A 27,561-nucleotide genomic window follows, 5' to 3' on the forward strand; every position below is an offset into this window, starting at 1 on the left:
CCCCACCAAAATGCCTTTGTTTGCCCAAGGAACCTCCATCATAAATGTAAATAACAATTGCTGATTCTGCGTGGTGTCTGTTCAAAAGACTAGACACCACACATTCATATAAACCTCGCTCAAGCACCACTGAAGTCATGTAAACTACTGAACATAAAAATTGCTTAAATTCTTAATTTTAACCTTTAGTAAATATATGATACATCAGATCAAACGGAAATTTTCCTAGAAATATTATGCTGTTATTAGTTTTCTTTTATCTGTCGTAGCTTATTTATAAACAATAATTTGTGTGGTTTTCCTCCGTTTTCGGACTTAAAAGTGTAAATATTAACAAACAATTTAAATCATACATTAAATAATTTCCTGTCTATCTAAAGTTTACAGTACTGCCGCCACTTCTAAAGTTTCTCTATTTATTTAGTAAGAAAATCTGTTTTTAATTTGAGATCCACTTGTCGACCTCTCATTTAATTATGTGAATAATTTAATTAAATCTATTATCACAGTCCGGCACAGTTCTACGAGACGTATCCATAGACCCCTCATTTGTTGTAATGGCATAATGCGTTGCCGAGATATTCAGTTTTACAATTCAGGAATTATTTATAACATTTAACTTACATTAACTTATAAATTAATGCGGATACCGAAGGCACGTCTTTACACACGTATTCGTCCATCCTTTCCGTTTCAAATAAGCCTACTGACTCTTCAGTGATGCATGAGGTTCAATATTTATTAATTTTGGGGTAAGCTTTAAATTTGCACTGGACACCAAAAGCGCCCATGAGAAAGGAGCAGCCATTGTGCTGCCCAATGGACGGGTTTTCCCGGTCACAAGGTCACCTTAGCGGCCGGTGGAACTACGGAGAAAGACCGAGCGAGGTGGCGCAGTGGTTAGACACTGGACTCGCATTCGGGAGGACGACGGTTCAGTCCCGCGTCCGGCCATCCTGATTTAGGTTTTCCGTGATTTCCCTATATCGCTCCAGGCAAATGCCGGGATGGTTCCTTTGAAAGGGCACGGCTGACTTCCTTCCCCGTCCTTCCCTAATACGATGAGACCGATGACCTCGCTGTCTGGTTTCCTTCCCCAAACCAACCAACCAACCAACCAACCAACTACGGAGAAAACCCTATCTGTGCAGCATAGCCTAAAACTGGCCCTCCATCTGCTCCTGTCAAGCTGATGTTAGCTGTCAACACGAATATGATTCGATCAAACACGCGACCGCCGCCTGTGCGTTCGCGGTCGCGTGTTCGTGATTGAATAAAGTGTTTCTTCCAATCATAATAGGCTGTAGTGTTACAGCTAGGGCTGTTCTAAGAAAATATTGTCGGTATATATCGACTATTTATTTTTCACCGATATGTCGTTATAATGATACTGACATAGCAATATCAAGTGCTGTTACTTTTATTTTATATTACATTTTTTTTCGAAATTTTCCGTAAATATTTGCGGTTGTTCTTTTGAAACTGTATGGACAACGGCCTTGCCGCAGTGGATACACCGGTTCCCGTGAGATCACCGAAGTTTAGAGCTGTCGGACGTGGTCGGCACTTGGATGGGTGACCATCCAGGCTGACATGCGCTGTTGCCATTTTTCGGGGTGCACTCGGCCTCGTGATGCCAATTGAGGAGCTACTCGACCGAGTAGCAGCGGCTTCGGTCAAGAATACCATCATAACGACCGGGAGAGCGGTGTGCTGACTCCACGCCCCTCCTATCTGCATCCTCCACTGAGGATGACACGGCGGCCGGATGGTCCCAGTAAGCCACTCGTGGCCTGGAGACGGAGTGCTTTTTTGAAATTGTAGTAGAACATAATTTTACTTTCACTATGTGAAGGAGTCTTACTACTTTTTTAGCTTTCCTCACGTCTAGTCTTTCTCTTTGACTGTGTGAAGCAAGTATAAAAGGCACAAGGAAGTAGTCCGATTGCACAGGAAAGGGGGTGGGGGGGGGGGGGGTTGCCGGTGTGAATGGAATAACAACATATCCGATGTGAAGAAATAGCACATTAGTTGGGTTAAAAAACAATTTCAACGCAACTGCTGTGCTATTTCTTCACATCGACATTCTTCAAAAACGGTTGCTGAAACTGATGAACAAAAATCTAAATGACAATATTGGTCTTTGCGGTGGGCAGAGCCGTCCGAGAGAAATGTCGACGCAATCGGCGCTCGGCGTTACCAATAGGAACTGCAACTTTCAACTTCACGACGCAATTTTGGCACTACGGTTACTAATTCCCTGAGAAGTGAAAAAATAGGGAAGTCGACTTGAAGTGTTCCAGAAAAATCCGATATATTACGAAACCGAACGACGGACCCATCGGACACCTTTTATTCTGCCACTTACATGCAGCTACCACTGTTAGCAAAGCGGGTACCGCCAAGCATGAATGTGCATCGTTTTGCTTTCAGTTCTAGCTCTGAATGGGATGAGAAGGCTGCTAGCTTGTTGATGTACAGAATATCTAATAATGAATATACAGCTTAATGAAGTATTGTGCATATTAAACATCTGGAACCACTGAAAAGAAAAGTTTTCTAACAAGTTCTTTCCTCGGTGGAGAGTCAAATTGTGGGCCTGACAACAATGCTTGTGATAGGACGTCAAATTTTAGTCAAAGGAACCACTTTCCAAACCATGCTAAGAGCCTAGTCTGAGACTGAAAACGGCGTAGAGGTTTTTATTGTTAATATCGATGCATCATCATTGCTACGGAATGAATTGGGAATATCCCAAATGTGTACCACACTAAACGCGTTTTACCATTATTTTTTATTGTGGTACCAGTAGGATTTTTATAGCGTATTACCTCTTTGTATCTTGTGTTACGTATTCGTCTTGTTTGCTCGTTTACGTGTGGACGTAAAATTTGTTTTATGTTGGAATCTGTCCTTTGCTAAGTAACTTCGTATTTACGAACTTAACGACTTCAATTAATGTATACGCTGCATTGTCAAAACAAACTGTAGAATCCTATAGCCAGAGTTGAGTTAGCTGTATGGGTACGTACCGGAAGCCAATAAAAACTGCGTAGATGTCACGTGGTTTAATACTTGAAATTTGTGATAATTTTTATTGCAGTTTGCAAGCCGGAATATTTTTGTATTTCAGCATTATCGGAGCGCCTGACGTAGAAGGTTGTCCCAGTCTGATACGAAAATGCCGACATCTAGGTTAGAAGCTCGTGTTAGCTCGCCACACTTTCGGCACGAGCGGACAACATATAATCCGATGAGTAACTGGCATTCTGCCGGCTCAGTTGTTTATTTTTCTGATGGGTGCTTTACTCACACGAGCCTGTTACTTTCTCGATGTATTTACTATTGTTGTTTGTTCATCAGCTTGAGCCGGGACGCATTTACTCCAGAGAGCTACCACAACAGATTCGCCAGCTCCGCCATTGTCCAGGAATTAATCCCGCCACATAAAATAGATTGCAATCTGCGTAATTGCTACACTGCGTCGTACCTAACCACTCTCGCAGTCGTTGCTAAGTCTGCCCCCTTCCTTACCGTCTAAGTGAGCTTGCTACCTGTTGCTGATGCAATCACAAATAGCTGGCCAAGATACGCCGTTGTGTTTGACCACAAACGGCACCTGCGCAATCTCCACACTACTTCACACGTGTCAGTCGCGGTCAGAACAGCGTTCTGTGTAATTGTGAGTGCCTTATGTCGGAGATAAGGGGATTCGAACGGGGGCAAACTGTTGGTGCTCGTATGGTGCTGCTTCCGTAACCAAGGTAGTCGAAGTGTTTGGTATTTCAAGAGACATCGTAGCGAAGATTTGTACTGCATACAGGGAAAGTGAGAAAACATCATCCGCTAAGTAAGATCGCGGACGAAAGTGTGTGTTAACTGATCGTGACGCACGGTCACTGAAGAGGAGCCATGTGGCCCGTCAACAAAAATCGACCATGATGCACGGAATTAATGACGCCCCGAAAATTTCAAAGTCGATTTTCTTGAGAATCTTTAGAGTTGCATTGAAGTGCTTTGGTTGATCGACATTTGAGTCCTGAACTTCACATACCATAAATTTAAAAAAAAATTAAAAAATTCCGGTTGCCATGCGGTCTCTCTGTCAGACTGTTGTTAGACAGCGGGTGAAAAGTAGGAATCAGCACTCCTGTAATGGGCCTACCTAAAGAAACTTGTGGACACACTTACTCTTCGAATTGACGCTAGAGGTGGCTTTACATGGTATTAACGTTATGTCTCTACAGCTATATCTGTACTCTGAAAGCCACATTACCGTGTTTAGCTGAGGGTACGTCTGGCAGGACTGTTTTTACGAAAGTCGTGTGGGAAGAATGATTATCGAAAAAACTCCTTATGACATGTAATTCCTCTTATTTTATATTTATTGACTATTACGCGAGATGTAAGTGGGAGTATGTTATGTGTTCCCAGAATCTTCTTGGCACGCACGCTCTCCAAATTTCAGTCGAAAACCTTTGTGATGTACGAGACCCTTGTAATGTAAGCCACTGGATTGGCGTTAAAATTCTTGCACTGAGTAAACGATCCCGTGACTAAATGTGCTGCTATTCACTATATCTTCTCTGTCTCTTCTACTAACCCTACTTAGTAAGGGTCCCAGAGGACTGATCACCAACACTCAAGAACTGGTTGAGCGGGTGTTTTGTTAAGTCACTTCTTCCCTGGACGAATTACATTTCCTTAAGATTCTCCGAATCAATGGCAGCTGCGCTTTCTTCCATTTGTTTTATTTGGACATTACGCTTTAGGTCACTACAGGTGGTTACAACTAGGAATTTCACAGTCGTTACTTTAACTATCGATTTCTCGCCAATGGTGTAATCGAATGGTGGTGCATCTCTTCGCCTATTTGTGCGCAATACGTTATATTTATTTATGTTCAGGGTCAGCTGCCAGTCTATGCATAAATCTTTGATCCTCTACAGGTCTTAGTGCGTTTTGCTACATTTTGCTATTGCAGTTTCCCTATAGATAATGGTGTCGTGGTAGGTTACTAATTTTTTGGCCCTTGTAATTAGTTCATGTGTTACGTAAACAAAGTAGAGTGCATGTGTGTGTATGTGCACGTCTAGGATTTCCTCCCAAACCCCTGGATCAATTTCAACCAAATGAGGCACAGACACCGCAGGGCCCACAAGAATCATCACTGTGGAATTTATAATGTCCTAGCTCCAAGAGAAGTGTAGATATGGACAAAAACGTGTTTTTCCAAAGACTGACCTAAAGACTACCATGCATGACAGGTATAATGTGGGGGACCAATATCAGTCTGCCAAATCAACCTACTTTGCAGGGTAGTCAGCATGTCAAAGGCAAAGAATATTTTTCTGGGCCTCACAAGTTGGTTGCCCTGCGTGATAAGTGTATTGTATTGGAGTAGTTTGTATCTGTTTTCTCTACCTCCTTTGTGAGGTAGCCTGTACATCAGGGGCAAATAGATCGCTTTTAAGCCCATGATGTGCACCCTGTCCTGCATAAGAGGTGTGTTGTTGGAGTAGTATCAACCTGCGTTGTTAAACTGTATTGAAGGGGCTACACATGCCAATGAGCTTGAAAGGGGACAGGTTGAGATGGATAGAGGAGGGGGAAGGACAGAGTAAAGGAGCAGGAAATGGGCAGATATGGGGAAGGAGGGGCAGATGCATGAGGCAGGTGAAAGGCGTAGTGGGCAGGTCTAAAAGGAAGAGGGGGAAGGGGAAAGACAGAGGGGGAGGAGGATATGGTTGCCGGCCGAAGTGGCCGTGCGGTTAAAGGCGCTGCAGTCTGGAACCGCAAGACCGCTACGGTCGCAGGTTCGAATCCTGCCTCGGGCATGGATGTTTGTGATGTCCTTAGGTTAGTTAGGTTTAACTAGTTCTAAGTTCTAGGGGACTAATGACCTCAGCAGTTGAGTCCCATAGTGCTCAGAGCCATTTGAACCATTTTGAGGATATGGTTAGAGGGAGGGGGAGGAAGATATGGTTAGAGAGAGGGGGTGGAGAAAATCGACAAAGAGTGGGGAGAGGAGGAGATGAAGAAACAGAGTGGTAATGAGGAAATAGATAGAGGTGGGAGGGTGAAGTGGATAGACAGAGGGAGAGAGATGTGCACACAAAGGGGGAGGAGGTGCATTCAATATGCATGTCGAATGCATACTTGGTTCGGTAGAAATGGGAGAAAGGCGTGGACACAGAGAAGGGAGAGAAGAGATGTGTTCAATAAATGTGTTGAATGCATATGTGGTCGAAGCTTCGGTGAAAGAGCTAGTTAATATATAAAATACCTTTGCAATTAAAAATGTCTGTCATTTCGAATCCTCTAGTGAGTCAGGGATGCGCGCATATCGTCATGTGTTTGGAGGCGGGTCAACGCGGCCAACAAGGACGATGATCCCGCCTCTGAAGTTGCGCCGCCGCTGCAGGTCGTACCTGTCGGTGACGTGCGTGTCGACGCGCTGGTCGCAGTCTTCGCACTGCAGCTGGTCCTGGTCGCCCGCAGCCGCGCCGCCCCCGCCGCCTCCGCAGCCCGCGCCGCCCGACTGCCACCTGCTGCGGCTGCTCTTGCTCGTCTCGCTGCCGACGCCGGAGTCGTTGCGCTCGATCTCCGCGCAGCTCTTGCGCACCTGTGAACAACGAGCTTAATGGAGAAACTGTAACATGACGCATTAAGAAACACAGGTAGTTGGTTTCCGACAGGTATCGATACTGGATCCGCTTCTACTCTTGTTATACGCAGGGTTCTTTTGATTCTGCATCAAACGTCTAGGAGTGGTAGATCACGTCACGGGGAACAATTTTTGTTAGGTACAAAACTTTCACTGACGCTTCATAGTGGCGCTAGGCGTCTTTTATTATTGGTTTTGTCCCTGAGGGGCGCAGCCCCGAATCCTCCCGAAACCAGGTAGGTAAACAGGTAACAAGACCGAATCCTCCCAAACCGACACATTGTATGTTGTATTATAGACAATAATATAATTATCTCTTCCATGTTCTTTATCTTCTTCCCCTACCCCTCTCATGTTTTAAACTAAAAACATTGATTCACTTATGCACGCTTTGCGCTTGTCCATTAGCGGGACTTAGCCGATGGCGCTGTGTCGGCTGGACTTTATCTCAATAAGATAAAAGATAAAACTTTTAAACATACGGTACACGCGAAAAATTTCTACATCTTCTACTGTCACTTCACATGCTTTCCTTTGCCTGCTTGGAGTATTCATAACGTTTAGAACTGCTACCTGCTTCAAACAGGAGGATTCGGTCCCATCGTTTTTCAGACCCTTGCGGGCTTCGGAGGATTCGGAACCATTTTTATGACCGCGGGAGGATTCAGGGCTGCCCCCCCCCCCCCCCCCCCCCCAGAGGCGGCAGTGTGTACGCGCTCTGTGGCGTGCGAATGCAATGTGTGCCGCCTGTAATCAAGTCAACTGCTGCACGTGAAAGGGGCCAGAGAAAAATTAAAGTTCCCGATTCTCTTCTAAAACATCTTCCTCCACTTAGAGGCGCTCATTCTTAAAGTTTTCTTCTTGAGCGAAAATCACTCCGTCGGTTTACTGGGGTAGGTAGTATACACCCAGCCGCCTCTCAAGTGGATAACGAGTAATAATAGATGGAAATCTAAATTGGATTGAGCACGTAACTGTAATGAGCAAGAAGGAATCAGCATTGGACTATGCCTACAAAAATACTGAAAGCTCTTCTCACTTGACCTGAATAAACAAACTTGTACTCGTACAAACACTTATAGTCTAAGGTGATAGTGATACGCACATATACAGATGGTGGTAATATCGCGTACACAATGTATGAAAGAGCAGTACATTGACGGAGCTGTCATTTGAACTATGGTGACTGAAGTGAAAACGGTTGCGACGTGATTATGGCAGCACGACGGGAAGTATCAGAAATTGAACGTGGAATGGTTGTTGGACTAGACGTTTGGGACATTCCATTTCCGAAATCGTTAGGAAATGAAATTTTCGAGATCAACACTGTCAAGAGTGTGCCGAGAATACTACATGTCAGGCATTACCTCTCACTGTGGACAACGAGGTGGACCACGACCTTCACTTAACGACTGAAAGCAGCGGCATTTCGTAGAGTTGTCAGTGCTAACAGACAAGCAACACTGCGTGAAATAACCGGAGAAATCAATGTGGGACGTACGAAGAACTTGTCCATTAGGACGGTGCGGTGAAATCCGGCGTCATTGGGCTATGGTAGCAGACGACCGACGTTAGTGCCCTTGCCAACAGCACGACGTCACCTGCTGCACCTCTCTTGGGCTTGTGACCATACCGATTGGACCCTAAACGACCGGAAACCGTGGCCTGCTCAGAAGAATTCCGATTCCAGTTGGTAAGAGCTGATGGTAGAGTTCGAGCGTAGCGCAGACCCCATGAAGCCATGGACCCAGGTTGTCAAAGCACTGTGCAAGCTGATGGTGGCACCATAATGGTTTGGGCTGTGTTTACAAGTAATGGTTTGTGTCCTCTGGTCCAACTGAATCGATCATTGGCTGGAAATACACTCCTGGAAATTGAAATACGAACACCGTGAATTCATTGTCCCAGGAAGGGGAAACTTTATTGACACATTCCTGGGGTCAGATACATCACATGATCACACTGACAGAACCACAGGCACATAGACACAGGCAACAGAGCATGCACAATGTCGGCACTAGTACAGTGTATATCCACCTTTCGCAGCAATGCAGGCTGCTATTCTCCCATGGAGACGATCGTAGAGATGCTGGATGTAGTCCTGTGGAACGGCTTGCCATGCCATTTCCACCTGGCGCCTCAGTTGGACCAGCGTTCGTGCTGGACGTGCAGACCGCGTGAGACGACGCTTCATCCAGTCCCAAACATGCTCAATGGGGGACAGATTCGGAGATCTTGCTGGCCAGGGTAGTTGACTTACAACTTCTAGAGCACGTTGGGTGGCACGGGATACATGCGGACGTGCATTGTCCTGTTGGAACAGCAAGTTCCCTTGCCGGTCTAGGAATGGTAGAACGATGGGTTCGATGACGGTTTGGATGTACCGTGCACTATTCAGTGTCCCCTCGACGATCACCAGTGGTGTACGGCCAGTGTAGGAGATCGCTCCCCACACCATGATGCCGGGTGTTGGCCCTGTGTGCCTCGGTCGTATGCAGTCCTGATTGTGGCGCTCACCTGCACGGCGCCAAACACGCATACGAACATCATTGGCACCAAGGCAGAAGCGACTCTCATCGCTGAAGACGACACGTCTCCATTCGTCCCTCCATTCACGCCTGTCGCGACACCACTGGAGGCGGGCTGCACGATGTTGGGGCGTGAGCGGAAGACGGCCTAACGGTGAGCGGGACCGTAGCCCAGCTTCATGGAGACGGTTGCGAATGGTCCTCGCCGATACCCCAGGAGCAACAGTGTCCCTAATTTGCTGGGAAGTGGCGGTGCGGTCCCCTACGGCACTGCGTAGGATCCTACGGTCTTGGCGTGCATCCGTGCGTCGCTGCGGTCCGGTCCCAGGTCGACGGGCACGTGCACCTTCCGCCGACCACTGGCGACAACATCGATGTACTGTGGAGACCTCACGCCCCACGTGTTGAGCAATTCGGCGGTACGTCCACCCGGCCTCCCGCATGCCCACTATACGCCCTCGCTCAAAGTCTGTCAGCTGCACATACGGTTCACGTCCACGCTGTCGCGGCATGCTACCGGTGTTAAAGACTGCGATGGAGCTCCGTATGCCACGGCAAACTGGCTGACACTGACGGCGGCGGTGCACAAATGCTGCGCAGGTAGCGCCATTCGACGGCCAACACCGCGGTTCCTGGTGTGTCCGATGTGCCGTGCGTGTGATCATCGCTTGTACAGCCCTCTCGCAGTGTCCGGAGCAAGTATGGTGGGTCTGACACACCGGTGTCAATGTGTTCTTTTTTTCCATTTCCAGGAGTGTAGTTACGTCCGGCCACTAGGAGACCATTTGCTGCCACTCATGGACTTCGTTTTTATGGATGACAATGCACCATGTCACCGGACCACAACTGTTCGCAATTCGTTTGGAAAACATTCTGGATAATTCGAGCGATTGATTTGGCCACCCAGATCGCCCCTCGTGAATCCCATTTGTGGGACATAATCAGAAGGTCAGTTCGTGCACAAAATCCTGCAACGGCAACGCTTCTGTAATTATCGACTGCTATAGAGGCAGCATGGTTGACTATTACTGCATGGGTCTTCCAACGGGTTTTGAGTCCATACGATGTCCAGTTGCTGCGCTGCGCCAGACAGAAGGAGGTCCGACATGTTATTAGGAGGCTTCCCATGACTTCTGTCACCTCCGTGTCCTTCCAGTTATTGATTACAGCGATGTTATCCTGCAACGCCGTTCTCAGGAAAGCGCAGAGCACCTGGAACTGATTATGGATGCCTGTGTTCGATACATCTGTGAGGTTCGACTCTTTGATCATATTTCACCATCATCTGCACAGCTATGCTGACTGCGTGCAGACAAGCGTAGAGACTTCCATACCCCCTGTCTGCTCTAATGTCTTATCAACGTACACTGTCCATAATATATTTCCTCTACCGTAACGATCTTGTCTGAACAACGTAGCAGAAACATCCACTCCCATCGGAGAAAAAACCTCTGCCCCACTCCATCCTACGTACACTTTCTCGAAGTGGTTCTCGTTATTAGGAACCCGACTCTGGAATGACGTCCCACATTGCAATAGAGAACCGAATAACATCTTCAGCTTCAGAAGATAGTTAATGACGTATCTTGTGAAGCAACAGCAACGACTGCCATTGTCCCTGTACGCACTCGTAACCAATGTACATCCTTCTTTCAGCCAGATCATGTTCATTTCCCAGTATTTTTAGCTGGTGCAGTCTCCTTAAATTTCTTTCCTCCAGTTCGCTCTATCAGAAAACATCTATCTCGCACACCTATAAATCATTTTATATCTACCACTATCATTATTGTGATTATTGTCATTATTACTATTATTATTATTACTACCATTATTAGTGACAGCAGCAGAAGTAGTAGAAGTACTGCCTGTATTAACCTTATTACTTCATAGTATTATTTAGTCGCAATGTCTCTATAGACACTCAAATCATTTTAATACTATTTGTAATTTAAAAATGGCTATTTCTTATGTAATTATGGTGTATTAAAGTTATTAACCGCGTGAAAATCTGGTTCGAAGTATTAGAGGGCCTGATGACCCTAATCAGATCAAATTAAATAAATAAAAATAAACAGACGTCTGGAGTCGCCGAGAAACAGAAGCGAACGTTTTGTCTCTAACCGATATTGTTCCCCATGACGTGGTCTACCACTCTTGATGTGTGATGAGAATATTTTAAAACTCCTTGTATAAATTATCTGTCATCACGCATCCAAGAACTCGAAATAGTTCTTTATACGGATGAAATAAGCATTATAATGAAGCTTAATGAAGAAAATATAAAACCTGAGAATGTAAATAAAATATTTTCAGCACTAATGCCTGATTCTCTGCAGAAGCCTGTCACTGAACTTAAATGAAACACAATACGTGAAATTCTGTAATGAACGAGGGTTGCAAATTAAAATATGGTTCACGGACAAACAGTGTGAGAACAGTTTGGGTGTGTGTGATTTTCTGCGTAATGGAGGAGGCACAGTGCCTGTTAGCAAACAGACAAAAATATTATTTCTAACAATAGCATGTAAAAAAGCAACCGAAGATAAAAAGACCACCACAATACACGGGAGGCAGAAAAACACACATGCAAACATTTCACAAAGTACTCATATAAATACTTGCACCTGACAACGAGAATAAATTCACGAAAAGCGTCGTGGTAACTACGAAAAAATACGTAACTGGTGAAGGGTTTCATCATTTAAATCATGACATTTGATTTTATTTCTGCGCTTCGATTATCTACTCCTTTATATATGATGCAGTCGTCAGAAGTAATGACTAGGTGACTGATTTACTTTCAGTGTTGAAATTCTTACGTCAAGGTCCTAGGTACAGTATGTATGTAACATATATTCATCAAATTATTGGGTAGTGAGTCAGTGGAGACTGCATATTACTTAACACAGTTCATTCAGCAGATATTCGCGAATGTCTGAAATCATGTAGGTGGAGTTCACGTATATCAAAGTTTTACTGCAGTGTTATATTCCCCTTTCAGAGTTAAGCAATAATGATTCCAGGTTAGTGAAGATCACTTTTCATTCTAATACATGTCGGGTTTCAGACTTAAAGGGGTTGCTATTACGATTTACCAAAAATTTACTGTGACAGTATTATTAAATATTATCGATTGTTTATATGGTGTTTTAAAGGTGCGTGTGTCAGAACCACATAACACTCCCGTAGCACACATAATTATGAAATTTTCAGCAATTAAGACTGTGTGCCTCACCACAAAGTTACCTCAGAATACAAGGATTATTAATTTACTAATTTTTACTTTTTGAGAGTTGATCGTTATTCTTATAGTGGAAGCAGTTGCTTATAGTAGTTTGGAAAATGTACAACTGATTGTTCCTGATTAAGGTTCCAATAATATACACACCCATAAACTTCGGACATTTTATCCTATTTCCGGAGTTCTGACACTGTACTCCATTTACGGGTACCATGTTTCTTGGAGCACAAAAATTGAACAGACTGTACTTCATCAAACCTTAAAGTAAGTTCTTCTACTGGGAACAACCATTTAACGATTTTAACAAAAATTCGACCAAGAAGAATCAAGTTTTCTTTTCAAAGAAGTACTCTTGTGATTAAAATCTTGTCTGAGTTTAAAGGTACCGTCCGTAATCCGCAGAATAAAACATGAAAAATGCCTGTTCACAGCGTCACTGACACTTTAAGAACAACCTTTCTTCTCCAAGAGAAAAAAAGACAAGCTAAGGAGCTCCAGAAGTGTACTTAGTAGCGTCTGAAGCAAGATAGTAGTCTTCAGGAGCAAAGCGCTCTTTCTGATTGAAGAGCAAAATGCACCATCCCCTCTCACTTTCTATTAAATACAGCTGCTTTTGTAAAGTTATATAACTATTGAAGGCTTTTTATCTATCAACCACTTATCCGCTAAAATTCAAATTTCCATTACCACCGCTGGCTTTCCTACATTGTCACGGTAATAATCCCAACAGAATTTAGAAGCACGTACGAACGCAACACAGCATACTTCACAGTTTTTCCTGCAATAAATCAGATTTACCATAAATAAGTCACTACAATTTCCTATTTCGTGAAAACTCTGACATCACAGACAAGTAGAACATGTCAATAAAGACGCGAGAAAGGTAAGGTAGGTAGTGTACCTGCGGAAAATAGAGAAAAATAAAAAGTAAATAAACAAGGAGAAAGAGTTGTGTAATATAGGTGGACTGGCAAGAAAACTGTGAGACTAAGTATGCGACCTTGCCGCTCAAAGAGGGATCTGCTCGTGTCTTAAATCTGTATCGGAAGGGAATCTCTCAGTTTTGTCTTTAGACTGTACTGGAGACATGGCACACGTCGCTCTTGCCAACAAACAGCAGTTTTATTGCGGAGGCTATGTTTTCATCGTTTTCATTTTACCGTTGTTTCAGAAGGCTTTACATATTTTAAAACCGTGCACAGTAATCATGTATTCAGCAATAAATGTTGCCTCTCTACACACTCTAAAATGCAAATCGTCCACCGCTTCAGAAATTCAGAAAGCAGATGTTCCACAGAAAAAGAAGCGGCAATTTTATACGCTTCCTTTTAATTAATAAAGAGCTATACGTTCACCAGCTGTCTGGAGCAAGTTCTTCCTTATCTTTTTTTTAACCTAGGCAAACGCTGTCTCTGCTCATTCTTAATGGAGAACTCGCAATGTTCTGTCGGCGTGCTGAATTTTTCATCAGAGACATGCGTAACGTTTCTTTCGTAGCCGTATAAATAGGAATCATAAAAGTATAAGAATCGTAGTAGGCTTAAGAGCAGTTTAAGTATTCCACATTAACGTTTTTACGTTAGATAAAAACAGGAAGCAACAGGCTACTAATTACAGTCAATTTACGCTGACATGTCTGGTAGCATATCGATTTTGTACAAATAAAGAATTAAAGAATGCTGGATGACGCCTCCCTATAAGAAGAATCAAGCTCCGAGACGAAGCTGCGAATTGAGTTTCATTCTTTCTCAAAAGCTTGGAAACTGTTTGTGGACACGTTGGCCATGCTTTCTACAGCCCATGTGCCTTGTAAATGAAGGGATAGTGCAGCAAGGAAGCCTGTCATGTTACATTTAAAAATCATACGTTACCGTACACACAACTTTCATTCTGTTTTATGAAGTTGGGAGGATGTGGGACCTAAAGAATGGTGCATACCTTCCTGTTCAGTGGCATGAGGAAAAATCTTGGCCAACTTATTTTTCTATTTAATGATCATGGAGCAAATTTTTCATTTCTTTTTCAGTAAAGGCCGTAAGAAATGACATTTAATAGCTTTCTTACAGCAAATTTCATATCTGACGAATTTTGATATCGACCCACACCAGTTTGAAACATTCGTATGCATTAGAAAGAAAAGAGATTTTCACTAACCTGCACACATTCTTGCTGTAACTTTTAATCGCACTAGTGATCATATGTACAGGGACGATAGTGTTAGAATACTTACTTGGCTGAACAGTGGCTTACGCAAATCAGCAATCCTAATAGCTGCTTTATAGGACTAAGATCGCCTCTAGGAATGCAAATGCTCTCTGTCAACCAATTTATATTGTTAAGTGATCAATAATTTTGGTGACAGCATTGTGCACCCTTTGCTGTTCTTTAAGGGAACCTTAAAGTGGAATAATGAATGTTATTTTCTTCTTCTCGTGTTGTAATTATATACACCTTCGTTCCTTCTGAACTGTAGTTGGTTCTTTACTGCACATTTAGCGAGGGAGTACACATATCGTGAATCAATAGCCGAAATCCCTAACTCTGTACATAAGTGTCTGTAAGAAGGTCGTGGGAGAGCGTTACGTACGCGTAATATTCTTACGGAACGTTCTGAAAACTTTCTTCCCGAAAGATGAGTTATCGCAGAACATTATTCCGTACGACATTATTGAATGAAAATATGAAAAGATGTTACTGATTTATCTCACCCCCAGATTAGCAATGATTCAAAGTGCATATGTGGCTAACCTGAGTTGTTTTAGGAGCTCTATAAATTATTTTCCCATTTTAAATTCTCATCAATACGGATATCTAAAAATGGCACGTTATATATACAGACAATATTACGGGCTTGTACACAATTACCTCCAAACTGTCTAGGCAAACGAAGAGGTTTGCTCCGGATTTTACTTACTTATTTGCTATTAGACAACATCGAATGTGTTATTCGTAATTCTTTATTCCGATTAAGTCACCAACGTATTTTTCTTTGATTGGCACTAGTTGTTAGCTCCATTCAACACAATTTATGGTTATGTAGTATCCTTCTTTCCTGGGCATGGATGATGTATGTGTTCGTATTGGATGGTTCGTCCTGCATCCTCTTCTGGCTCAGAAAATTTCTACGAGATGGCGAGTTTTTGATGCTATCTTACATTTTGTCCAGAAAGAACATGCATTTAATGACTTCTTTTAAAAGATGCTGTTTTGGTTTTTTAATCTTCCCATTAAATGACTAGTTGTTTTATTGGCATGAGGTATCTTCATAAAACAGACATCTCTTCTCCATTTTTTCCGTAAATTTTTTCGCCTAAGTATACATCTCCTGATTAGGTCATATCTCTCATTCTCCCAGTTCTCTGGTCGTCTCCCGGACTTCTAATTATCTCGTCAGGGCTTCTGAAGGGCGAGTGTGCATCTGAACGGCCTAGTGTGCAGTAGTGCTTGACTGTGGTGTTCAGTGCGAGTACTTCCTTGTCAGTTGGTACGCTACCTACAGTTCAGTATTCGAGTTGTTGGACCCATCTGTAGTGAAAGTTTCGGTTAGACTCACTGGCCGGTATAGATGATCCTCTTGAGCGCTGTCCAGTAGTCTTATAAGTGACGCCTGCTGATAGAGTGTGTACATCCCGTGTTTGTACACTACAGGACAAGTTTGCGAATCTCCATTGATTTTACGCTTACATCTACATATACAAGGTGAATCAAAATTCGAGCATTCGGATGACACAGTGTGATTACAACGGTACAAAAGTGTCTCTGACTGAATTTTGTCCCGTTCATATTTTCAGTATAAAATACAGACCAAAGAAATGCAATCTGGCCACAACTGTAGTCACATGTACGAGAAGTGTCTTCATTCTATACTGTATTGAGGAGCTGACCATTTAGAGCACTGAGTAGAGTTTCGCATTGGAATACTTGAGTTCAAATGTTCAATTACGTATCTGAGTGTGATTTTATTTGTTTCCTAATTTTAGACTGTGTGTGATTATTGGTTTCTTGATCGTTGTACAGCAGTTAACAAGCCTTGTACAAAAATACGCAATTCTTTTGTATTAATAGAGAAATGGCAGCAATTTAAAAAAAAGATACACCTAAGCACGGAATCGAAGTATTGTACTTGAGTATTCTAGCGCAAAGCTCTACCCATTGTACTAACTAAGTAGCGCAGTACCGATGAAGATACTTGAGATACATGTGATTAATTTTTGGCAGATAGCCTTCCTTTGACGTGGATTTTCTACTGACAATAAGCACTAAACGAAATTTTTTTAGAAACAGCTTGTACTCTTGGGATGCAAGGAATTGCGCCATGGCTTCCGACAGCGTGAATTTTGGTTCATACTCTATACTTCAAAAGCCACTGTAGAGTGCATAGTGGAGGGTTCTTTGCACCAAGGTTATCAGTTTTACGTTACTTTGCGTCCACGTATTGAGCGAGAGAAAAAGATCTGTACCCATGTGCCTGCACTCTCTTTTATTTTACTGTAATGATCCCTAAGCGAGATAAACGTTGGTGCTAGGATAAAAGTTGCACACACTCCTTCGGAAAAAAGTTCACTAAATTAACGCAACGGGTTTTCGCGAGAAGTTTCTTCCAAGTATTTCTTTCTATGTTCTCCGAGCTTTTCTGTTACACTTTCGTTACAAGAGCAGTTACGGACCTAACAGACTGCCTCTAAATTCATTCGATGCCTATTTTCATGCATACAAAAGACTCCAAACGGAAGAAAAATACTCTGGAATTGGTCCTCAGTAATTGTCCTGTAGACGTTCTCAATTTTGCACTACTCTGATAAGTGACTTGAAAGTTAGTTACGACACTGGTCTACAAAACTTAAGGACGCATACACTATGTGATCAAAGTATCCGGACACCCCCAAAAACATACGTTTTTCATATTAGGTGCATTGTGCTGCCACCTCCTGCCAGGTGCTCCATATCAGCGACCTCAGTAGTCATTAGACATCGTGAGACAGCAGAATGGGATGCTTCGCGGAACTCGCGAACTTCGAACGTGGTCAGGTGATTCGGTGTCACTTGTGTCATACGTCTGTACGCAGGATTTCCATACTCCAAAACATCCCTAGGTCTACTGTTTCCGATGTGATGGTGAAGTGGAAACGTGAAAGGACACGTACAGCACAAAAGCGTACAGACCGAACTCGTCTGTTGACTGACAGAGACCGCCGACACTTCAAGAGGGTCGTAATGTGTAATAGGCAGACATCATTCCAGACCATCACACAGGAATTCCAAACTGCATCAGGATCCACTGCAAGTACTATGACAGTTAGGCGGGAGTTGATAAAACTTGGATTTGATGGTCGAGCGGCTGCTCATAAGGAACACATAACGCCGCTAAATGACAAACGACGCCTCGCTTGGTGTTAAAGAGCGTAAGCATTGGACGATTGAACAATGGAAAAACGTTGTATGGAGTGACGAACCACGGTACACAATGTCGCTATCCAATGGCAGGGTGATGGTATGGCGAACGCCCAGTGAACGTCATCTGCCAGCGTGTGTAGCGCCAACAGTAAAATTCGGAGGCGGTGATGTAATAGTGTGGTCGTGTTTTTTATGGAGGGGGCTTGCACCCCTTGTTGTTTTGAGTGGCACTATCAAAGCACAGGCCTACATTGATGTTTTAAGCACCTTCTTGCTCCCCACTGTTGAAGGGAAATTCGGGGATGGCCAATGCATCTTTCAACACGATTGAACACCTGTGCATAATGCAAGGCATGTGGCAGAGTGGTTACCCGACAATAACATTCTTGCAATGGACTGGCTTGCACAGAGTCCTGACCTGTATCCTACAGAACATCTTTGGGATGTTTTGGAACGCCGACTTCGTGCCAGGCTTCACCGACCGACATCGATACTCCTTCTCTGTACAGCACTCCGTGAAGAATGGACTGCCATTCCCCAAGAAACCTTCCAGAACCTGATTGAACGTAAGCCTGAGAGAGTGGAAGCTGTCATCAAGGCTAGGGGTGGGCAAACACCATATTGAATTCCAGCATTACCGATGGAGGGCGCCACGATCTTATAAGTCCTTTTCAGCCAGGTGTCCGGATACGTTTGGTCACATAGTGTAGAAAGAGCTGCTACAGCATTGGACAGAAGGTAACTGAAAGATGTACAGAATGAACGAACAGAAATGACAGTTTTATTGAAAGACAATAAGCACGCTGAAGTAACTACGATTTACAATGGTCCCCTGGACAGTACAAAAGGTGTTTGATTACGGCGGACGACAGTTCATTCTCTGCAACGTGCTCCCACTTTGGTTGCAACGTGAGTAAGGCGTTCTTGTGGTAGGATGTTCCATTCATCCACCATTGCGGTTGAGAAATCCTGGATGGTCGTTGGTGCATGTAGACATGTTGTAATGCGTCTCCCCAGCGCGCTACACGTATTCTGCGGGATTTAAGTTGGGGAAACGAGCAGGCCAGTTCTCCCGCCTCTTGCCATATGAGAGTGCGTCGAGAATCACTACTCAGACTGAATCTGTGCCGCGCGGGATTAGCCGAGCGGTCTCATGCGCTGCAGTCATGGACTGTGTGGCTGGTCCCGGCGGAGGTTCGAGTCCTCCCTCGGGCATGGGTGTGTATGTGTTTGTCCTTAGGATAATTTAGGTTAAGTAGTGTGTAAGCTTAGGGACTGATGACAGCAGTTAAGTCCCATAAGATTTCACACACATTTGAACAATTTGAACTGAATCTTTTCTCATCCGAGAAGCGCACGCATCTCCACTCCTCGTTAGTTCAGTCTCTATGCTCTTGGCACCATCGGAGACTGTGCCAACAATGCGAGGATGTCAACTGAACACAGCGCACTAGTCGTCGAACAAAAACACCACCCCCGTTCAATCGGCGAGCCACTGTGGCGCGGAGGATTGTGTTGCCTTGCAGATCCGTTAAATGTTGTTGCAATTGACCCGCTGTTTGAGGTGGGTCACTTTGGGTCTGTTGCACAATGTAGCGGCTCGCCGGATGACAGACACTACCTTTTCTTGTCCCTTCAACTGCGTCCTATTGCAGGGCCCGCCACATTTGGCGCTGCACTCACGTTCACCTCACGCCAAGTGTCGTCCATCTTTCTGTGCACGACTGGGAGACCCCTTGCAACATGGTCCCTTGCTTTCATTCATTCACATCGTGTAGTTAAGACATTATCTTACTTTAACTTGGTCGGCCTTAAGTTTTACAGAGCAGTGTCCTAAAAGACGTATTTTTTCTTGTCTGGTGACACCTGTAGTCCTCCTTTGGCGTCCTGGAGACGAAGAACGTGCAAGAGCAGACCTCGCTAGGGGAATCGAATCAGCGGAAAATGCCAGGTGGAGTCCCAAGTGGATCCTTGTTGGAATCTCAGCTCCTTCCGACACTCTGAAGTAATTTACTCTGGACACTATAATGGTGCGCAATGTGTTTTGCGCAGAGAGTGACAGAGCACACTTTGTGCTCCGGCTCCAGCTCCAGCACTCTACATCTGGTGCCGATCCTGGGAAAGCGCAACGCTGCGATAAGTTCCACATGGGGAGACTTTCTGCTTCTCGCGTTCCCTAGATGAATTTATGAGAGTCAATGAAATGAAAACCAAACACCTATCACAACGAGACCATGGAATGGTTCCATTCAAAAGTAATCACTATACGCGTTAAGGGAGTTACCTCACTGAGAGCCAAGACGATCAGTTGCTGTTTCGTAAAACGCTGCCGGTCGCTAACGTATCCACAACGGCACCCACTCTTCCGCTCTCTCTTCCGACTGAAACCGTCGGACACGTATGCCTTTCTTCAAGTCGCCAAAGATGTGAAAATCGTACGGTGAAAGATCCGGCTGTGTGGATGATGTTGCAGTGTTTCCCAACCAAATCGCTGAAGCGTAGCCTTTCGTCCGACTGGCAGTTGGAGGCGGGCGCTATCGTGCAATTGTATGATTCCGTCCGACAGCACTCCGACAATCTGAGGACAAACAGCGAAGCTGACAGTGGAAGCATCCCACATCTTCCCGCCAAAGAAATTCAAAGCTGTTCACACGAGTTCCCGTAAGGTCACGAAGACCTCCTCCTTCAACAGCAGTGAACCGCTGCTCGTCGAGATCTTCGAGCTTGGAACCAAAATCTATACGCATTGCTATGAAGACACTTTGCAGAGACTGCGACGCTCCATGAAGTAAAAACCCCCAGGTATGCTGTCGGACGGAATCATCCTGTTGCAAGGTAATGTTCACCCCCACATTGCTAATCAGACGAAGGCTACGCTTCAGTGATATGGTTGGGAAAGAGTGCAACACCAACCACACAGCCGGATCTTTCACCGTACGATTTTCACATCTTTGGCGACCTGTAGAAAGACATGCATGGAGGTCGCTTTCAGTCGGAAGAAGAAGTGAAAGAGTGGGTTCCGTTGTGCATCCATTTGCGGCCGACCGCGTTCTACGAAACAGCAATTGTTCTTAATGCATGTGGTGATTACTTTTAAATGGAACCATTCCATGGTCCTGTTGTGGCAGATGTTCGGTTTCCATTTGAGTGACGTCCGCGTCCATAGCTGAGTGGTCAGCGCGGCAGAATGCCATGCGAGGCATACGGGTTCGATTCCCGGCTGGGTCGGAGATTTTCTCCGCTCGGGGACTGAGTGTTACGTTGTCTTCATCCTCGTGTCATATTATGAAGTGGCGTCAACTAGAAAGGCTTGCACCAGGCGACCGGTCTATCCGACGGGAGGCTTTAGTCGCATGAGATTTCATTTGACTGCCCCTTATACATTGACGGAAAACAATCGCAGCACCAAAAAGAAGTTGTGCGTCATAAACGAAAGTTTGTAGACTTGTTTCTACGTCTGAAAGATGACGTCTATTCAAATTTCGCTCCAATCACGTTAGAGTGGCGCAAGTAGCGTGACTATGAGGATGCAAATTACGTTTGCTTTAAATGCACGCTGTAACGATCGTGAAATTTAGATACCTTTGAGATCGGACACGGTGAGTTGATGTTAGTCAAGAATGCCTTTACGGCGACACGGACACCATTTTCAACAACTCACTGAGTTTGAACGGGCTCGTGTAACAGGGCTACGAGTAGATGGAGATGTCTTCTGTGATACTGCATAAAGAGCTGGCAGGGATGTGGTCACCAGAATGTACGGTCGCAAGAAGGCCGGGCTCCGGACGGCCACGTGGCACTACTAACGTGGAAGATCATCGTGTTCAGCGTACGGCTCGGTCGCATCGTACTGCATCTGCAGCTGAGATTTTAGCAGCAGTTGGCACCACAGTGACGAACGAATTATTACAAATCGGTTATTTCAACAACAGCTCCGAACCAGACGCCCTGTAGCTCGCATCTCACTGACCCCAAACCACTGCCGTTTGCGACTTGAGTGGTGTCAAGCGAGATGTCATTGGAGGGCAGGCTGGAGGTCCGTCGTTTTGCGATGAAAGCCGGTTCTGCCTTAATGTTAGTGATGGTGTCACTGTCGCCTTAAAGGCATTCTTGACTAACATCAACTCACCATGCCCTATCTCAAATTCAATCATACAATGTAGGCTTTCACGGCCGGTGTTGTCTTCCGTTAAAACTTCCGGGCTGAGAGGCCGTGGTCGATGTATAAAATTTCCACCTGACGTTTCGTCTCCATCTGCGGGAGACATCTTCTGAGGTCGTCCGGCTACTGCCACTGAGGCTGCTGGTACTCTCGCATTTATAGAGCGCATAGAGGGCACCACCATTCGTCACGTGACGCCGACGGTATGCCTATCTTTGGAAGGCGTCATCATTCTCGATTAAGAGTAATCGATTGTCATTCTGCTGGCGCAACGTCGACATCCATATTTTGTCCAACTTTAAAACTTGCTCTTTCCTATTGAAATTGTTGTGGTGCTTGTGAATTTCTATTGCTTCTCTATACATGCGCGTATGATAATGGGATGCCGGCCGAAGTGGCCGTGCGGTTCTAGGCGCTGCAGTCTGGAACCGCGTGACCGCCACGGTCGCAGGTTCGAATCCTGCCTCGGGCATGGATGTGTGTGATGTCCTTAGGTTAGTTAGGTGTAAATAGTTCTAAGTTCTAGAAATTGAGTCTCATAGTGCTCAGAGCCATGTGATAATGGGATGTTCGTGCTAGAAATTTAATTTCATGATTCCCATCTCGAAAAACATGCTCAGCTACGGCCGATTTTTCGATGTGTCCTAAGCGACAGTTTCTTTTATGTTCGGCTAAGCGGGTGTTTACACTTCTTTTCGTTGTTCCAATATATACTTGTCCACAACTGCATGGAATTTTGTATACTCCAGGTGTTGCTAGGGGATGTCGGGCGTCTTTTGCAGTTCTTAAATGCTCCTTAATCTTCTTGGTGGGTCTGAAGATTGTTTTGATCTCATACTTGGCCAGAACTTTATAAACGGTAGGAAAACTTTTCCAGTAGGTGTCCGTTGTTGCTCTGGACTTCTGGCTTCTTTTCTTCTTTGATGGAGGGCTCGATCAATTTCCTTATTTGTATATCCGTTTTTGATGAAGGCTGAACGTAGGTAATTCAATTCATCTTGTAAGTAAGCCGGCTCGCAGATTTTGTTGGCTCTGTCCACCAAGGTTTTAATGACACCTCTTTTTTGCCTCGGATGATGGTTAGATTCCTTGTGGAGGTATCGATCCGTGTGACTGTTCTTTCTATATACCTTGTGGCCCAGCGTCCCATCCACCCGTTTAATTACCGACACATCCAGGCATACCGTCGGCATCACGTGACGAATGGTGGCGCCCTCTATGCGCTCTATAAATGCGAGAGTACCAGCAGCCTCAGTGGCAGTAGCCGGACGACCTCAGAAGTTGTCTCCCGCAGATGGAGACGAAACGTCAGGTGGAAATTTTATACATCGAACACGGCCTCTCAGCCCGGAAGTTTTAACTGAAGGTAACTAACATTCGTTAGAAGGAGGCCAGTTGAGGGCCTGAAACCAATCTGTCTGTGTGCTAGACATAGTGGACCTGCACATGGAGTTATGATTTGGGGTGCGATTCCGTAAGACAGCAGGATCACTCTCGTGGGTATCCCACGCAACCTGACTGCTAACTCACGAACAGGATAGGAGTGCGTGTTTCCCATCTAGATAACGCTCGCCCACATACCACTGTTGTAACTCAAAATACTCCAGTGAGTGTCGGCGTGTTGCCTTGGCGTGCACGATCACCAGGTCTGTCTCCGATCGAGCACATGTGGGATATCATCAGACTACATCTCCGGCGTTCCTGCCGCACGGCTCTCTCCGTCAGAGGTTCGAGTCCTCCCTCGGGCATGGGTGTGTGTGTTATCCTTAGCGTAAGTTAGCTTAAGTTAGATCAAGTAGTGCGCAATCCTAGGGACCGATGACCTCATCAGTTTGGTGCCTTAGTGCTTACCACAAATTTTTTTTCCATCGTTACCCACAACCAAAATTAACCGTCCCTTTATTGACTGACCATGTGGAAGAGGCATGCAACCCCATCCCACAAACTGACATTCGTCACCAACGCAACACAAAGCATGAGCGTTTGCATGTTTTCATTCAACATTCGGCACCTGTACAACACAATGCATGTACGTTTGCATGCTTTCATTCAACATTCTGGCGGTCACACCGGTTACTAATGTACCAGCAATTCACATTTACAATGGCTTACCTCGCGCGTACATTAACCTGTGATCTTGCAACGTTAATCACTTAAACATTTTATCAAACAAATTTATTCCTGAAATTTCATTACTCTACATTAATTCCTTTTCAAGTGTTGCAATTTTTTTCCGTCAGTGTATATGCTCGGAAAACTGCCGCTGTCTTGTCATACCGTAATATTTGTCATGTTTGCTTTATGTCACCCACAATTAACAGTACGTGAGTAGTACCTTCACCATATCTAAACTAACACGAAAATCAACGCTGAATGTTCTATGCGAACCCCGAAGCGCACGCTGCAGGCGGATGCGGCTGAATGACGCCGTCGGATGAAGCGACATGTGGTCGCAATGAAGTGGCAGTAGTGCGTGAGAGACAGCTCTCAGATGCGCGACTGGCCGCAGAATGATTGCCTGCCCATTGACCATACCGGCGACCGGGTCTCCGCCCCGCGGCCCGCAGGCACCTGCGCGCCTCTGGATGCGCTGCGCGGCGCGGCGAGTGAAAGCAGTTTCTCCGCTGCCAGCCCGGCGGCGCCCAATTAATGGATCCAGAGTGAAACCGGCAGCGCCCGCGGACACCCTTGACCTCGGCACACTTAGTGCTACGCCGCGCCCAACCCCGGCCGCGTCCCGAGAAACTCTTCGCCGCAAAAGGCCAGGTCCTAGCACTTCAGGCACGAGCGCCGTCTCTGCACGCGGCTGTTTCATCTGGTAAGGTGGATCTGATAACAAAGGCAATGCCGTGTGAACTACCTGGATGTTTGTTTTGTAAATAAAACTGCCTTTTCCTGTTGCTAGTTACTGTATTTATCCCATACGCGTTTCGCCTTCTCCTGTTCTACGGCATCATCAGTGGGATCTATAACGATACAGGTTTGTTAGTTTTACATTATTAAACAGTTCACTTCGCGATTTTTTGTAAAAAAAGTAATTACTTACGATTTGCTGAACTACGTTTCCTCATATCTGTTCTGGAGGTCGCACTACCACTTTTATCACTGCCATATAATCACATCTTTGTGCTCTCGTCTTCCACACACTGTTCACCATGTTTCTCACTCTGTTTTGTGGTGGACTATTGTTCTTTTGTCACTCGATACAACTATTTCGTCGTACACTGTTTTTCAGAACGTAAATATTGCGACTCCATTACGTGTTTCATCTTCCTTGGTATGTTTACCTATTTGTAGCCAACCTAACTAAGTATATATTCGAGACTAACTTCTATTTATGACGTTTATACCGTGTGTGTGTATGAGTGAGAGAGAGTGAGGGGTATAGAGCCGACGAGTGTGTTTTTTTCTTCTTTGGGGGGGGGGGGGAGTTACTAGCTGTTAGCGAGTGGTTGAAAGTTTTGGTGACAGCTGATTTGACTTTTCGTTTCAATATTCTGTGGAGGGGTTCATGGATGAGTGAGTGTAAAGATGTTGGGTTCTATTATTATTACACTACTGGCCATTAAAATTTCTACACCAAGAACAAATGCAGATGATAAACGGGTATTCATTGGACAAATAAATTATACTAGAACTGACACGTGATTACATTTTCACGCAATTTGGGTGCATAGATCCTGAGAAATCAGTACCCAGAACGACCACCTCTGGCCGTAATAACGGCCTTGATACGCTTGGGCATTGAGTCAAACAGAGCTTGGATGTCGTGTACAGGTACAGCTGCCCAAGCAGCTTCTACACGATACCACAGTTCATCAAGAGTAGTGACTGGCGTATTGTGACAAGCCAGTTGCTCGGCCACCATTGACCAGACGTTTTCAGTTGGTGAGAGATTTGGAGAATGTGGTGGCCAGGGGAGCAGTCGAACATTTTCTGTATCCAGAAAGGCCCGTACAGGACCTGCAACATGCGGTCGTGCATTGTCCTGCTGAAATGTAGTGTTTCGCAGGGATCGAATGAAGGATAGAGCCACGGCTTGTAACACATCTACAGTGGTACGTCCACTGTTCAAAGTACCGTCAATGCGAACAAGAGGTGACCGAGACGTGTAACCAATGGCAGCCCATACCATCACACCGGATGATACGCCAGCATGGCGATGACGCATACACGTTCCAATGCGCGTTCACCGCGATGTCGCCAAACACGGATGACGTTTTGCCATTCGTGCACCCAGGTTCGTCGTTGAGTACACCATCGCACGCGCTCCTGTCTGTGATGCAGCGTCAAGGGTAACCGCAGCCATGGTCTCCGAGCTGATAGTCCATGCTGCTGCAAACGTCGCCGAACTGTTCGTGCAGAAGGTTGTTGTCTTGCAAACGTCCCCATCTGTTGACTCAGGGATCGAGACGTGGCTCCACGCTCCGTTACAGCCATGCGGGTAAGATGCCTGTCATCTCGACTGCTAGTGATACGAAGCTGTCGGGATCCAGCACGGCGTTCCGTATTAGTCTCCTGAATCCACCGATTCCATATTCTGCTTACAGTCATTGGATCTCGACCAACGCGAGCAGCAATGTCGCAATCGCGATAGTCTAGAATCCGACCTTTATCAAAGTTGGAAACGTGATGGTACGGATTTCTCCTCCTTACACGAGGCATCACAACAACGTTTCACCAGGCAAAGTCGGTCAACTGCTATTTTTGTATGAGAAATCTTCCTCAAGTGAGTACGTTGTAGGAGTCGCCACCGGCACCAACCTTGTGTGACTGCTCTGAAAAGCTAATCATTTGCATATCACAGCATCTTCTTCCTGTCGGTTAAATTTCGCGTCTGTAGCACGTCATCTTCGTGGTATAGCAAGTTTAATGGCCAGTAGTGTATATTGGACCTATTATTATATTAATACTTATTGCGAACGTTTTCTATTATGTTATCTATTAGTGTAAATAATGAATTTATATACAAAAAGAAACATGTACTGCAGGCAAATGAAGATGTTTCTTAAATAAAAGACAAAAAGACAAAAAAAGAAACCGCCTTTCATTTAGTTGCAATGACGAAACTTACCTTCCTGAATGTAAAATACAGTATCTACAGTGTGAGGCACCTAACTTCCTCAGCTCAAAATTCATTTTACCCGATGAAGACTATTGTAATCTTTTTTGATCTAGGCCAACAGTGACCAGGCGATCATGAAATACGGCAATTGCCAGCAGCCCACCTCCTGCTTTGGGTATGAAATGACAATAAAGAAGATAAGCCACTTTATAAAAAGGGAGACATTGATAATGTTGACAATTTTAGACCTATTTCTATGCCATCGGTGTTTGCTAAAGTTATCGAGAAGGTTGTATATACAAGGTAACTGGAGCATTTAAATTCACATAATTTGCTGTCAAATGTTCAGTTTGGTTTTAGAAGTGGTTTAACAACTGAAAATGCTATATTCTCTTTTCTCTGTGAGGTTTTGGACGGATTAAATAAAAGGTTGCGAACGCTAGGTGTTTTCTTTGATTTAACGAAGGCTTTTGACTGTGTTGACCACAAAATATTACTGCAGAA

At 44.8% G+C, this 27,561-nt stretch overlaps 1 protein-coding gene across 1 annotated transcript in view; it reads right to left on the reverse strand.

Annotated features, from left to right (window-relative positions):
* Positions 1–27,561, reverse strand: part of LOC126176176 (uncharacterized) — a 127,091-nt gene that overhangs the window by 56,885 nt on the left and 42,645 nt on the right. The window contains exon 6 of the mRNA XM_049923317.1: positions 6,432–6,625. Within this exon, the coding sequence (XP_049779274.1) occupies positions 6,432–6,625 (194 nt within the window). The remainder of the gene's footprint in view (positions 1–6,431; positions 6,626–27,561) is intronic.

The sequence above is a fragment of the Schistocerca cancellata genome, chromosome 3 (genome assembly GCF_023864275.1).
Source record: "Schistocerca cancellata isolate TAMUIC-IGC-003103 chromosome 3, iqSchCanc2.1, whole genome shotgun sequence".
Lineage (NCBI taxonomy): Eukaryota > Metazoa > Arthropoda > Insecta > Orthoptera > Acrididae > Schistocerca > Schistocerca cancellata.